The sequence below is a fragment of the Vanessa cardui genome, chromosome 11 (genome assembly GCF_905220365.1).
Source record: "Vanessa cardui chromosome 11, ilVanCard2.1, whole genome shotgun sequence".
NCBI classification, from domain to species: domain Eukaryota; kingdom Metazoa; phylum Arthropoda; class Insecta; order Lepidoptera; family Nymphalidae; genus Vanessa; species Vanessa cardui.
The window spans coordinates 6,587,192-6,601,732 of NC_061133.1; the positions used below are offsets into that span (position 1 = coordinate 6,587,192).

Sequence of the window (14,541 nt, forward strand, 5' to 3'; positions counted from 1 at the left end):
ACCATGGCAATCTTCGACATTCTATAATTTATACTGGTTATACTTGAATTTTACAAGAGCTTGTTAATTTATTTTCAATGTAAATTATTTTATTTTATTTTAACTCTATTATTAAATTACTTTGAGTAGGTTAAAAATATATCTATATGTACGTAATTGTTGATAGTGTGTTTAAAGCATGTAAAACTGATCATAGACATCTATTGTTTGCACATTTTTGTATCTAGATTTTTTATACTTGACATCACAAACAAGGTGACAAGTCTAACAATTTCTTTCTTACCTATTTGATAATTCGTTTTGTGTGTGTATTATTGTTTAACATACAAAAGAACAACAAACTTACAAAATGGGGAAAGGTTTTAATAATTACATGTGCAAAAAGTTTTTCCATCCAGCGTCAAGAGATAATTTAAAAAGGGTAAGGATGTAATTTTATTGAAATAGATATGTTTTTATGATGTACTTCTTACAAAACTACGACGTAGTCTTTCGTCAGAAAGGTTGAAAATCTTGTTTTAATGAAAGTTTAATTGCAAACGTCTCAAGTATATTTATAACAAATATCAAATAATAAAAATGCTATTGTTAGGAAGTGTTGTATTAATAAAACAACAATTAATTTTATTAAACATACTAATAATTAAACAAATTATTAGGTATGGATGGCAGAACAGAAAACTGAAGCTTATAAGAAAAAACAGGAAGAATTGAGAGTACAATATGAAAAGGAGCAAGAATTACACGAAAATAAGTAAGATAACCAAAATTTAACCAAATAACTTCAATATATTTTAATTTGAAGGATTGTTATGAATATTTCTGTTTTTTCTTTTCAGAGCATTGCTAAGTAAAGATAGTAAAGACAAACTGAGCTTAAATTTCATGTATGAACCTCCACCTGGAGTAAAAAAAGAGCGGGAAAGAGAAGACAATGAACCAGAGTATAAATTTGAATGGCAACGCAAGTACAATGCACCTAGAGAAAGCTACTGTAAAGGTGACAATGAAATCAGAGACCAACCATTTGGAATATTGGTCAGAAATGTAAGATGCATTAAATGTCACAAATGGGGTCACATAAACACAGGTAAAGCATTCTTTCTACGAAAATTAATTCTATTTAGTGTGAACCTGGCATACACTGCTGTATATAAGGTACTAATCCTAGGCTTGTTGATCTTCCTAATCTCTTGTATATTTTATTTTTCAAAAATTAAGTAAATTTTTGTCTTGACGTCATTATTAAAATATTATTCTAATTTGTTTTACTTAACTTTAAAGCAGACCTTTTTATGATAATTTACTACTACCAAGGTTCTAGTCTCTTTGGGTTACAAAGTTATCTGGCAGATCTGGTAGTGCAAAGCTGAGTTATAATCGCATTTGATACACATTATGTTTTAGAAATCACTTTCACATTGTTATTGCTTTCACTAAATTGTTGTGTTCAGTTAAAAAAATGAATGAAATGAACTCAGATGAAATTAATTTATTACAAACAATTAATATTTCCTTGAAAAATTACAGATAAAGAATGTTCAATGTATTCTCTGTCGATGAGCGAGGCAAGAGCTCTGCAGGCTTCAGCTTCAGTGCCCGAGGAAGAAGAGGAGAAACCTGATGTTCCCACATTGATGCAACAAATGAGGGACACAGGCCTTGTAATGAAAGCAGGAGCTATGCCTCTTGCTGCAAATGGGATTGTTGATAATGACTCGTCACTTACTGAATCAGATCTCATAAGTCAACTGACAAAGAAACAGAAGAAAAAACTATTAAAGTAAATATTTATAAGTTACTAATAATTGTATTTGTTTAATTATTAAAATCAGGTCTATGAATGATTTTATTTATTTACAGAAAACTGGAGAAACTTGAAAAGAAGAAGGAGAAAAAGCATAAGCATAAATCTAATAAGCATTAAACTGAAATGTAATAAATTGTAATTAAAAACAAGCTATTTTTTTATTTATTCTGTTGACTAAAGTAAATAAAATTGAGTGTTAGTTATAAGGAAAATAAAACATCTTCACTTGTGTATATCACAGTTTTCTTTGATCATCTTATCATAAATCATAGAACACAAAAAAAATACTCCTATTTAAAATTTAAAAAAACGTCCAATAACCATTATAATTTCACTTCACTTTACAACTAGCACTTAACAAGATCCTTTAAAGTATTAAATATAATTTGAATAACAATTGATTTTTACATAATTTTACGATTCTTACACTATAAATTTACATACAAACTATATTTTAACATAAGTCTTCTCATCAATTTCAATGATGTCTTGTCTATCATTTCTTTCCTTCCAATGTAGGTACAGTACACAGCCAGTTATGATAATAATAATGGCAGTTAAAACAAATACACTTTTAAGAATAACTTTACTTGGTGTGACAAACAATTGTGCTCTCCATTGTGAAGGATCGTTCGGTGGAGCAGGAATTAGAACAATTTGAGAATTTGGAATAATCTGTGTCCAGCTTTTAGAGTACCCTGAGAGACCAACAGTTAGTGTATCCACGAAATTTGGAGTTCGATCAAGGCCAAATATTGAATATGGAAGTTGTAAAGCAAAGTATGCTGACTGTGGTAGTTGTGCACATACTCCTGTTCTATAAGTGCCTTCTTGTGACCAGGTGTTATAACCAATTTTTGGACCTGGTAAATTTGTTCCTGAAATTAAGAAAAAGCAAAAATTACAAATTATTAATATACAACAAAAAAAATTATTTTAACTATCTATATAGTTATCAATATCTATAAATTTTTTCGGTATATGTGTAACTGATGGTGATTTTTTTTGTGTATGCTGAATGACCATAGTAGGTAACACTGTGATTTAGCTTTTTATTTCATCCTTACAAACTTGAAACACCTAGACAAGTAGCTAGTTTCTTGCTAAAATTAAACTTTAAAAAATGATTCTTATAAAAATAAATATTGCCTTTGAATTACTATATTTTAATCCTATGCCTATAAAGGTATTACAAACTTTACTTAAAATTTCCTTACCAAATGTCACTTTTCTACTATACAGAGTTCCATTAATTGTAGGTATTTTCTCATTACTTAAACCAGTTACAACAATAACTTTAATGAAATTTGTGTCATATTCTAATTCATTCCTGAAGGCCTTCATTATATACTTTTGTGTTGAATTTGTTACATTTTTCTGAATGTATATAACATCTAGAACACCATCCATATAAAAATCATAGAATGTAGCCAAAACAACATTATGACCAAAGGAAGTGAACTTGTCCCATTGAACTTCAAAAGTCCTCTGAAATTTACATCCTTGGAAGTTACATGGCACATTATGAAGAAGAAAGGCTCTGGTGTCTTTGTCATTAACTGGACTAAGGGTCATGAGAATGTCGGGATATCCATCCATGTTATAGTCTCCGCTACGCATTGTGATTGTATCCAAGTAAATTTCATCTCTTGGGGGCACAAATCTCCACAAAGAACCTTTTCCATCATTGAAATCAATATGCAAATCATTCCATTCTTCATTGTCATAGATTAATATTGTACTATTTATACATTCCAGGTCATAGCAAACTGGTATTACTAAAAAGAAATTTCCAGAAAGTGCAACATCAATAAACATAGCTTGTCCATATATAGTAGGATGGCCAATCAACAAATCAATACTATTGCTATAACGAAATCCATAAGGTTCCTCATTTAACCAAATTTCAATGTCTAATGCAGTTGTCACTAAGAGATCTGCAGCATTATCATCATTAACATCTAAGAAGGAATGAGAGTGTGGCAATTTTATTTTCTTTGAACTTGACTCGGTCATCATTATTTCTTGGGGAGTAGATCTTGTGTTATCAAATACCCAAAACACTCTCTGATTTTGAACATTAATACCAAAGATATCCAAAATCATATCTCTGTTATAGTCTAATACTAATGGATGGCCAATTGTTATTGCTTTTATAAGGAGAGCATCTGAACAGTTTAAATTAGGCATTCCACCCCATAAAATTCTTACTTCATGGATATTAGAACTCACATTTTGAATTTGAGTTGTTAAAAGTATATCCATATAGGCATCTCCATCATAGTCTCCTGGTACAATACTTGTTATATTCAGGTTGCTAAAGCTGCAAGTATAAACTGAAGGTCGTAGAAACGGTTCTTTGTCGTGAGCTAAGAATACTTCTATACTAGAACCATTTATAATAAAAGCATCAGTTAATTCGTCTGAATTAAAATCTCCAAATGCAGCAATTAGTCCCTCATTCTTATTTCCAAAAGAACTTGCTGTCATATCACTTACAACTACGGAATGGATGAAATTCACATTTGACAAAACCAAACAAATATAAATAAACATTTTGCTTACAAAACATAAGGCACGCGTTTAAATAAAAGTCGTAGAAGTAAGCACTAACGTATTATGTTAAAATCGTTTAATTTCACAACGCAATTTCAAATTAACACAAATATGAAATTCCATTTCATAAGTAAATTACATTCAATTAGTATAGTAAATTAAGAAGAATATTTGACTTCACACTCACAGACGAACAAATATTTATATTAAATTTGAGTCTGAAAGTAAACAAAAACGTCAAAACAATCTATAATCTATATTTCTATGCCAAGTGCCAACATTTATCTCTCTTAAGGGTGCGTTCCACTGACCACTCACAATCATGGTCAGACTCATAATCACGGTTTCATTTAAGTCTTCTTCAAAATCATGGTGTTATTCATTTTAATGTTTAACCGTTTATGTAAACATTGAAGCCACAGGCTATATCATTCTAACTAAAGCTACTAATTCAATTACCACCTCCTAATTGAATTCATAATTATTGATCTGTATTAAATAAAAACAATTCGATTTTAATTACTATTAGTAATTATTTAAGAAAAATGTATTTCATGGGTAGATACATCGACAGTTATCAGTCGACAGTCAAATACTGTTGGTGAAGCGCACTAATGCTTTAAAAATCATTTCTACTCCTAACCAAGAAAAGAATGCCATTACACAAAATTACGATCCTGAAAAAGGATTATCATTGTCTTTTAATTTTAAATTCTTCGCACGATTTTCTCAACGTCAACGTTCTTCAACCCAGCTTTTCAGATTGATCGTTGAATCTGAGCTTCAACGTCAACGAAAATGATGACATTTTCAACAAGATCATACGACAGTACTCCTTGTTAGCGTTAAAATAAAAAATAAATGGTTATTCCCCAGCCACTTAAGATATCTAGGACTTAAGAATTTAATCTACATTTCAAAGACCATAGTTACAACATTCAACAACTGTTCTGTTAACTCTACTATCTATGAACTTAACCACAGACGTCAAAAACTAGGACAGCGCTTTTAAAAAAATATATGTTGTTCAATGTACAGTTTGTGATCAATAACATTAAACTAAAATGGCTGATGTTATATTAAAGCTTAAGCGTAATCGACCAGGTTCTAAAGCAAAGGTAAATAATGTGGAATCTATTCCAACATAATGTTTCGTTATTGTTCAAACAGCGTCTTATAGGATTCGTATATTTTTAGGATTTTTGCCGATGGCCTGATGAGCCATTTGAAGAGATGGATAGCACTCTGGCGGTTCAACAGTTTATCCAACAAACCATCAGACGCGATCCTGCTAATTTAGAAGCAATACTTAAAATGCCAGAAGCACAGGATGAAGGGGTGTGGAAGTATGAACATTTAAGGTGCTGAGATTGTAATTTTTGATTGTACGTATTGACATAGAGTCTATTATTATAGAAGGTCTTATTAACGACCTTTCTTTTTTACTTTCAGACAATTTTGTATGGAATTAAATGGATTAGCAGTAAGATTGCAAAGCGAGTGTAATCCAGAGACCTGCCCTCAAATGACAGCGACTGAGCAATGGATTTTTCTATGTGCTGCACACAAAACACCTAAAGAATGTCCAGCTATTGACTATACAAGGCATACTCTTGATGGAGCTGCTTGTTTATTAAATAGCAATAAATATTTTCCAAGCAGGTAAAAAGTTGTGTATTTAAAAACAAATTAATGCCATACCAATATTGAATGTTTTATCATAATTTGATTTTTAATATGCAATATGATGTTTGATTATTCAAAATATATAATTCAATAATTTTATAATATTTCCAGAGTCAGTATTAAAGAATCATCAGTGGCAAAGTTAGGATCTGTATGTAGAAGAGTTTACCGAATATTCTCTCATGCATATTTCCACCATCGTGCAATATTTGATGCATTTGAAAAAGAAACACATTTATGCAAGAGATTCACTGATTTTGTTACAAAGTACTCAATAATCTCAAAGGACATTCTTATATTGCCAAAATTGGATGATGAACCACCAATCACTCAACCGGTTGGTGAATCGGAAGCTTGAGAAAGGATTTTAGGACAACAAAATCAAGAAGTTCTCAATATACTTATTATTTTAATAGCGATATGTAAATTATTTAACATCTCAATTACCAAGTAAAGAAAAAACATTTTGTATTTTTATGTGTATTTAATTATTCAAGTGTATGCTTTTCTCCACTATGCTTAGATATTATGACATATATTGGAAGTATTGGTATATTTTTTCCAATAGAGTTATGATTAAAAAGTACCAGTGAATATACTTTTTAATGTATTACAAAATACCATTGAGGTTTTTCTCAATTGACAATGTAGCTGTTATTCTTTATAAATAAAATCTGCAATATAAGTACAAGTTTACTTGGTGGTAGGGCTTTGTGCGAGCCCGTCTGGGTAGGTACCACCCACTCATCAGTTATTCTACCGCCAAATAACAGTAGTCAGTATTGTTGTGTTCCGGTTTGAAGGGTGAGTGAGCCAGTGTAACTACAGGCACAAGGGACATAACATCTTAGTTCCCAAGGTTAGTGGCGCAGTGACGATGTAAGGAATAGTTAATATTTCTCACAGCGTCATTGTCTATGGGTGATGGTGACCACTTACCAGCAGGTGGCCCATATGTTCGTCCGCCAACCTATACCATAAAAAAAAAAAAAAAAAAAAAGTTTTTGTTGTGATTATAATATCCCACAAAAAAATTTAGTATGCATGTAACAATGTCCTAATACCATAAACTATCAACTTATTGAAATAAAAATGTTTTTCTACTATTTGTTCATTCCTACCTGCTAACCGTAAGAAGGAACTCGCAACTCACTATAGAACATGTGTGTCAAATATCAGGATGTTATATGTAATGTTGACTATAATAATTGTAACATTTATAGGATATGTTTTAGTGATATTGCAGTACATGTCATTTAATGTACAAGTATATTATATTTATTATTATATATAGTATATTGCAGTATCTTTTGTTGGGAAAATGACTCCTCTATTAGAGGTTTGTTACCCACTACTTTATGCTTCATACTATTGGTTGATGCTTATAGATATGGGTTTAATCTTGAATATTGTCAAACAAATCCAGGTTTTAAATACAATGAATTATAGAAGAATCAAATTTGTTAAAACTGAGTAATGGGTTGTTAAGACTTCAAGTTTTAGGTCCTTTAAGTTTCAATGGGACCTTCCATCTAATGGGTCATCCATATCTGATATATGTATTACTTGTGAATTGAGTTCATTTAATTGTTATTGAAGATGTTCATGGTCATTACTTTATTTATTAGCATCACAGATACTATCTTAAATGTGATTGCCATACCATAAACAGTAACAAAATATATTCTTATTGAAATAAGGTTTTAACTAAAAATATCATTTATTTTCAAGTGCAATATAGTTGTGCTTGTGAGTGAAATGAAGTATTGTGAAAATATTAATTTTAATAGTCCTTTACTTAATTAAACATAGCTAGGCTTAGGACAGGGCAACATGGGCTGTCACAACACTTTTTATTTTTTTTTATAGATAAGAAAAGGAAAAATTCAGTGTGAAAATTCTCTTATTGTTTATTTATGTAAATAAGTGGACATCTACAAAATTTTTATTCACCCACCTTATAAATTATATTGGGAGCTATACATACTTAAACTTTGCCTCAGAATCAAAGCTTTTCAATATCTGAACATTTCTGATACTCAAAAATAATATTTTGTATTACTTAAAAGAAAATATTCTTCATATCATTTCATATATACATTTAATGGAAATAATTGGGTGAAAAACTATAATATTGAGTGAAATAAAAAAAAAACTTTAGATCTCTTATAATGTAACAAATAGCATATTATTCTTGTGTTTCAACCTTCTTATGCTTGAAAGGTTTTTTTGTTTTGTGTGATTGTTGCTGCTTAGAATTACTGCTGGGAACTTTTTCCCAAAACTTTTTACTATGAAGGGTTTGGTATCTGAAAAAAAATAATTAAAAAATTGTAATGCATTTTTTAAATATTATATAGTTATGAAATTTGTAAATATAAGTTTATATTCTATGGAAAATATAGTTTTTAACATACCCAAGTTGATTAATATCTGGTATTTCCGGAATTGATAATAATATGTGTATAACAGGTATTTGACGTTTAACAACAATTGTTTCAAGTCCATCTATTTTTGGTTCCCAGTATTCTTCAACACTGAAATATATTATATTTACGAATATAGAATTATTTAAACAATATACAGCCACTTTCTTTGTTGTCTGAAGTGTTATTAAAGTTATTAAATTTAAGTCTACGAATGTCTGTCATGTCTATGGATGAATGTCAAGACAATTTCGAAATATCGAGCTCCACGGAACAAAAATAAAAAACATGGTAAATATCCCGAAATTAATAACTTTAATAATAAAAATAACCATGTTAATTTAAAATCTTATATGTTATCTGAAGTGGTACTAATCATTGTACTTAAATTAGATATATAGACCTTTTATGAGTTAGTTTCGTAACTTGATGTTGTATGGAAAACTGTCTCTTTATAATTTCGGCGCATGAGATGGCCTTAGCAATAGCAACTCCAGCACCGCTCCATACCACAGCAGTGGCTCCTTTATCTTCAAGTATTCCAATTGCATGAGAAATCAAATTAGTCATTTTACTTCCGCCTTTTACCTGTATAATAAAGAGTTATTTAATTAGTATTCACTTGATACAGTTGTCTTGTAAAATTTTAAACAGCAATAACCTCATAATTTTTTCAAACCTGCATCCAAAGGAAATTTTCAGGAATATCCTTGATGGGTATTTTATTTCGCTCCATCTCTTCTTCGACATTTTTACCTTTGAAGTAATTTTCCATGTAAATTATTACAATTACTTATTTATTTTTCAAACTTTATAGTTAATTAGATGACAATGACATTTGTACTGTGACATATATAACTTTGACTAGTGTAGTGTGTTGAGTGAGACTATAACCGAAAAACCGTAACAAAAAATCGAAAACGTCATAAAAGAAACAAAATTTCGAATAAATTCACTAAATAATAATTAAATTAAAACTATAAAAAATATTTTGTACAATATATACTTATAAATTTATAAAAAAAAGTATTGTTTTAATTTAATAATTTAGAATTGTTAATAGTCCATAACAAACTTTTATTTCGTATTATATTTTGTAATATTAAAGCAAATAACGACATGGTTACGCCTGCGTAATAAAACATAATAAGAAACAAATATTGATAACTCTACTACTACGCGATATAGACGATTAAAAGTTTGGTATTACTTGGTGATTAAGATTGCTAAATAAATGCTAAGTATAATTCATATTTGGTAAATGTGATATATTTATAAAACACTACCCGCCTCTACATCATGTACATTGTACAGCCTGTTATTTGTCCTCTGCTGTGCTAAGGCGTCCTCTCTCTTTTCAATAGAAGGTTAGGAGCAGGTTTCAACCACGATGCTAAAATGTGAGTTGATGAATTCACATGTATCAGAAATTCTTTGAAATTAGATACATTCAGGCATGCATCACGATGTTTGTCTTCACCACCGAGCTTGAAATAAATTATAATCACAAATTAAGCACATGAAAATTCAGTGGTGTTTGTCTGGATTTGAACCTACAGTCATAGGTTAAGATGTACGCGTTCTAACCACTCCGCCATTTCAGCTCACCAGCTACCCGCGTCTATTACGGCGTTTTGTTCGCTTTGTTATTGTAATCTACAAACCATAATTTGATGTAAGGTTTACTTAAATTTAGTTCATTTAATATTAATAGTATTTGAGATGGTCCAGTGGCAGATCATGTATATCTTAGCCGATGTTTACAGGTTAATGGTCAGGCAGCGCCGCTAAATATAATATTAATTTGCTTCGTGCTAAATTGTGTTAATTATTCATCTAGTGAAAAATATCATGAGCAAAAGCTGTATTTTTAAGATGAAAACGGAACAATCACAGTCACTCCTGTTATGACTACTAAGTAAAGGGACACTGTGACCTATATAATTTCAATAGTTGTAGTTTCTTGGAATTATATAGGTTTGATAAAATAAAAACGAATATACTGAATCAGTTAAATTTATTTGTTATTCAGTATCAGTTACTCTTTTCGCCTTCCCAATGGATGCATTAGGGATTGAAAAGAAACATTATTTTGTGCAATGAGTACAGATTACTCAATATTATTAACTTTTATGACTGTATCTAGTCCTTTATTATACTTTTATACTTTTTCTGACGTTCTAGAAACAATTTAAAAAAACAGAAAGCTTTTGGTAATATTATACGTTTATTAAAATATTTAATTAATATCACTGACTTTTATTTGTAAAATGAAATATAACAGAATAAAATAAAGATTTACAAGAATAAGATAAAAGAATAAGTCGTATTTTTTTTCGGGCAAAATTAAGTTTTAATATTAAGAACATGATTAAAATTATAGAAGTTCTCATTTATAAAACGTTTGTAAAGATGAGATATGTGAAAAGCGACATCACTACGTAAAAAAGTTAAAAGGAAATTAATAATTATCTAAATGAATGTATGTAAAAGTTGAAGTGGGCATTTATATTGTATGCTTATGCACATAATCTTTATTGCAATTAAGAAGTTTTTTTTTTTTGTAATCTTATTAATTTGTAAAGCTGTCTACTTTTGAAGATTCGTAGCTGTTATTCGTAAAGTTCAAAATATTGTACTCCCTTATATTCTATAATGCTAAAACTACTCTGATAACATATAGTTTTACAATTATTATTTTCCTTGTTTATACTAACAAATCTTAAGCCAAGCCAGCACATTTGACGAGAAATTGAGACGAAGAGATTGTAGTATAAAAGTATACAAGATAAAAGTTTAAAATTTACATTGGTCTCAGATTCAACTGAATTTTAATGTAGATATATAATAAAATGTTTTCATATAATTTTAAATATTTATGTAGAGTAATGAGAGAAGGTAATTATCTTGGATAAACAATGGCCACTCACATCGTTCATCTAAAATCTACGCTATCAAAATTGTGCGGGCTTTGTAGAAATATAATTCTAAAACGGGAGATACAAATAGCCCGCTTGCGTAATTAGGTACATAGAATCATGTAAAGGTTATCGATTGCGATATAAAAGCATAATATAAGTCATGGTTAGGCAGTTATCGAAAAATATTATTGAGCGTAACATTGGATTAATTTTTGAAAATGAGATCTTACAATAATGTCGACTGTTTATATTTTTGTCTGTATCTTTTCATCGTAGTAATTAAAGCAAGTAGTTTGAATATCGTTAAAGTGGACGAACAAGCAATATGTGGAATTAAAATGTCATGTCTAGAGTGTCTCCGGTTAACTCATTGTTCTTGGTGTCCCAAGGAAAACAAATGTTTCTCTGAGAAAATTCCAATATATGAAAATTATTGCGAGACAGAGAAAATTCGTCATCCAAACTATGAAAGTAAGTTTTGATTCAAGTGAAGGGAAATTTGTTTCTGAATAGAATTCAATTTGGTTTTTTTTAATCTCTTTTATTTTTAGTGAGCTTAGAAGATAATGCTATTTGTGCCTGTACTGGTGGTCAAATGGAAAATAACTGCCGCCGCCCGGGCATAGCCGGCCCGGAGTGCTCAGGTCGTGGATCATGTATATGTGGACGATGTTTTTGTAATGTTAATCCTGATCCTGCTCATCCGAGCAAGGTTAGTTAACAAATTCATATTATATCATGATAATTTAATTACATATTAATATGTTATTTTAACCTAAAAAAACTAGTTAATTATTAAAAGCTAAATAATTACATGAATTTATAAGTATATAATTGTCTTGATATGTATGGACATATATACATATGGATATTGTAATATTGAAACACAGATTGTTCCTACTTATTTTTATAATTCAGTAACGACTTTCTATCTCACTTATTAATTAAAATAAATTTCATCCTCGGATATTGGACTTTTAAACTTAGTGATATGTTTTTTAAAAGATTCCCATTGTTAAAGTTTACCTTAATTTATTCATGGCGTTTTGTTTTTAGTTTTTTTATAAGGCTACACCTACACGTCTAGATATATAAACTATAAAGGCCTATATTTAGATTTAAAGATCCTCCGAAAATAAAAGTAAACAGGTGAATGTTCTGATATCTCCTTTGCAGGCTATCATGGGAGAATATTGTGAATACGACAACTTCTCATGTGATGATCCAAAATGCAATGAAGGACCCTATCACATATATGATATGATGGCGAATGAACAAAATCACTATGAAGAAATTGAGAAACAGTAATATTGAGAAATTGTATTCATAAACGCATAGTATTTTTATATAAGCATATTTTGTTAGTTGTAGGTAGATACCAATTTTTAATCTAGATTAAACTATTTTAAAAATTACTATGAACGTTCAAATTATTTCGAAAATAGAAATATTTTTGTATTTGATATAAGACCAATTAATATCGTTTTAGTTAAGTAAAATACTTAGTCGAAGTAATAACCCTTGCAGTGGTTGCAATAAACGCGACACACGAAGAACTTTGTGTTATCCAATAGATTCCTGTCCCGACCCTATACGAGAGAAATAAGCCTATGTATATTATTCATATTTTTTTAATCTTGGAACCCGATCGTAATGCATCCTGCTGGGACCAAAATGATACATCCAGGTGCAATCGTGAAACATAAATAACCCACCCAAATACACCGAAAATAATCATTAAAATCAGTCAAGTTATTACGAGTTCAGTGACGTACGGAAACGAAATTATTATGACATAACATTGCCAATATAGTCACGGCGCAGCGTGAAATGGATGAAAAAGGCACAAACGCGACACATTACTGGGATACAAATTTTAAATGACCGGGGAATCCATCTAGATCCACAATAGCTAAGCTTTTCTACCAATTAAAAAAGTCAAGGTTAAAACACGAAAAAGTCTGTTAAAAAATAATAAAGAGTCTCAAACTGAAGAAAATACATTATTAGTACAAAAAGTAAAATTAAGAGAGTATAACATACTTTATCCACGACTTACATAAGCAAGTTCTATGTTAATACAATTAAAAGTTTTTTTTTTACCTCGAGGCCAAACGACAATATTTGAGAACAATATTCTCAAATAGGCCAATTATGTAAAAACCCCTAATAAGCCTAATGAGGCTCTTTTACACATTTTAAGTTAGTAAAAAAATAGTTAAATTATGTAATGAAAGTTTATATATATAAAGATACAAAATTAAATTATTTTGCTATTATGCTCAAACGCGTTTTTTCGGAGTTTTGTGTACATCTTTTTCTTGTACGGCGATCATTTAATTCAAATAATACGTATTTGCTTATATCAACCCACGTCTTACAACGACGCATTCGAGGACTTTATATACATAAAGTACTGGCCGAACCGGGGCGTCTTCGCCTACGTGAAATTTCATTTTTATTGTGCCGAATTTTTGTATAATGTTTTAATTATTAGGAGTCACAGAAAGTCTAATCTAGATATTGTTGAATGCATCGAAAAAAATCGGGCGCAGACGTTTTTAGAGCTACGACACACTACATCACAAGTAGCCACCACTAAATGCGACCACAAGTGGTTAGGTTAAATCACAAGACACAATTACTAGTCATCCACAACTCATGACGAATATTAAACCTGTAAATAAACTTATATATATTTGGACATTTTAGCAATACACGGTATGTCAAAGTTATCGACAAATAAAATTGGCGTGGGAAGTTAGATATCAATGTGATCTTCATCCCTTCGGAAGAAGTCGCGCTTCAATTAAGAAATTGATATGAGTCGGGTGTCTGTCGCCGATAGCTCATCGGGTTCAAGTGATGTCTGTTATGGTTACGCGAAATTAGATTTCAACGAGTCTCTTTTCTTTTCTATTACTTTTCTGAGCTTTTATTTCCGCGAAAACTTGAACGCGTCCTACTATTTATTGGTTATAACTTTTAAATTAATTTAAATTTAATACGTAAAAATATAAATAAAAAATAAATATTCATATTTTATTCATGATGTAAATAACAGTATAACATCATTCTAAAATATTATATTATATAAATTCCTTTAATAAATTAAAAATTTTAATCATTAAAATTTTCGGAA

The 14,541-nt window shown here is 29.9% G+C and overlaps 5 protein-coding genes across 5 annotated transcripts; 3 read left to right on the top strand and 2 right to left on the bottom strand.

Moving 5' to 3' along the window:
* Positions 1-226: 226 nt before the first annotated feature.
* Positions 227-1,959, top strand: LOC124533516 (corepressor interacting with RBPJ 1). Its single transcript, XM_047108857.1, has 5 exons — positions 227-421; positions 660-754; positions 840-1,090; positions 1,531-1,783; positions 1,864-1,959. The coding sequence occupies exons 1-5, from the start codon at positions 350-352 to the stop codon at positions 1,925-1,927; spliced, it is 735 nt and encodes a 244-aa protein (XP_046964813.1). The 5' UTR covers positions 227-349; the 3' UTR covers positions 1,928-1,959.
* A 77-nt stretch (positions 1,960-2,036) lies between these two features.
* LOC124533517 (T-cell immunomodulatory protein) lies at positions 2,037-4,631 on the bottom strand. The gene is made up of 2 exons (XM_047108858.1): positions 3,028-4,631; positions 2,037-2,688 (listed from the first exon to the last, which is right to left on the bottom strand). The coding sequence occupies exons 1-2, from the start codon at positions 4,364-4,366 to the stop codon at positions 2,258-2,260; spliced, it is 1,770 nt and encodes a 589-aa protein (XP_046964814.1). The 5' UTR covers positions 4,367-4,631; the 3' UTR covers positions 2,037-2,257.
* Positions 4,632-5,314: 683 nt separating this feature from the next.
* Positions 5,315-6,743, top strand: LOC124533686 (MOB kinase activator-like 4). The gene is made up of 4 exons (XM_047109128.1): positions 5,315-5,484; positions 5,564-5,727; positions 5,819-6,028; positions 6,164-6,743. The coding sequence occupies exons 1-4, from the start codon at positions 5,431-5,433 to the stop codon at positions 6,408-6,410; spliced, it is 675 nt and encodes a 224-aa protein (XP_046965084.1). The 5' UTR covers positions 5,315-5,430; the 3' UTR covers positions 6,411-6,743.
* Positions 6,744-8,204: 1,461 nt separating this feature from the next.
* Positions 8,205-9,335, bottom strand: LOC124533687 (ribonuclease P protein subunit p25-like protein). The gene is made up of 4 exons (XM_047109130.1): positions 9,158-9,335; positions 8,882-9,066; positions 8,470-8,589; positions 8,205-8,361 (listed from the first exon to the last, which is right to left on the bottom strand). Exons 1-4 carry the CDS (start codon positions 9,251-9,253, stop codon positions 8,241-8,243), a joined length of 522 nt encoding a protein of 173 aa, XP_046965086.1. The 5' UTR covers positions 9,254-9,335; the 3' UTR covers positions 8,205-8,240.
* Positions 9,336-11,195: 1,860 nt separating this feature from the next.
* On the top strand, positions 11,196-12,814 carry LOC124533690 (integrin beta-8-like). The gene is made up of 3 exons (XM_047109134.1): positions 11,196-11,870; positions 11,951-12,111; positions 12,576-12,814. The coding sequence occupies exons 1-3, from the start codon at positions 11,618-11,620 to the stop codon at positions 12,705-12,707; spliced, it is 546 nt and encodes a 181-aa protein (XP_046965090.1). The 5' UTR covers positions 11,196-11,617; the 3' UTR covers positions 12,708-12,814.
* The last annotated feature ends 1,727 nt before the right edge of the window (positions 12,815-14,541 follow it).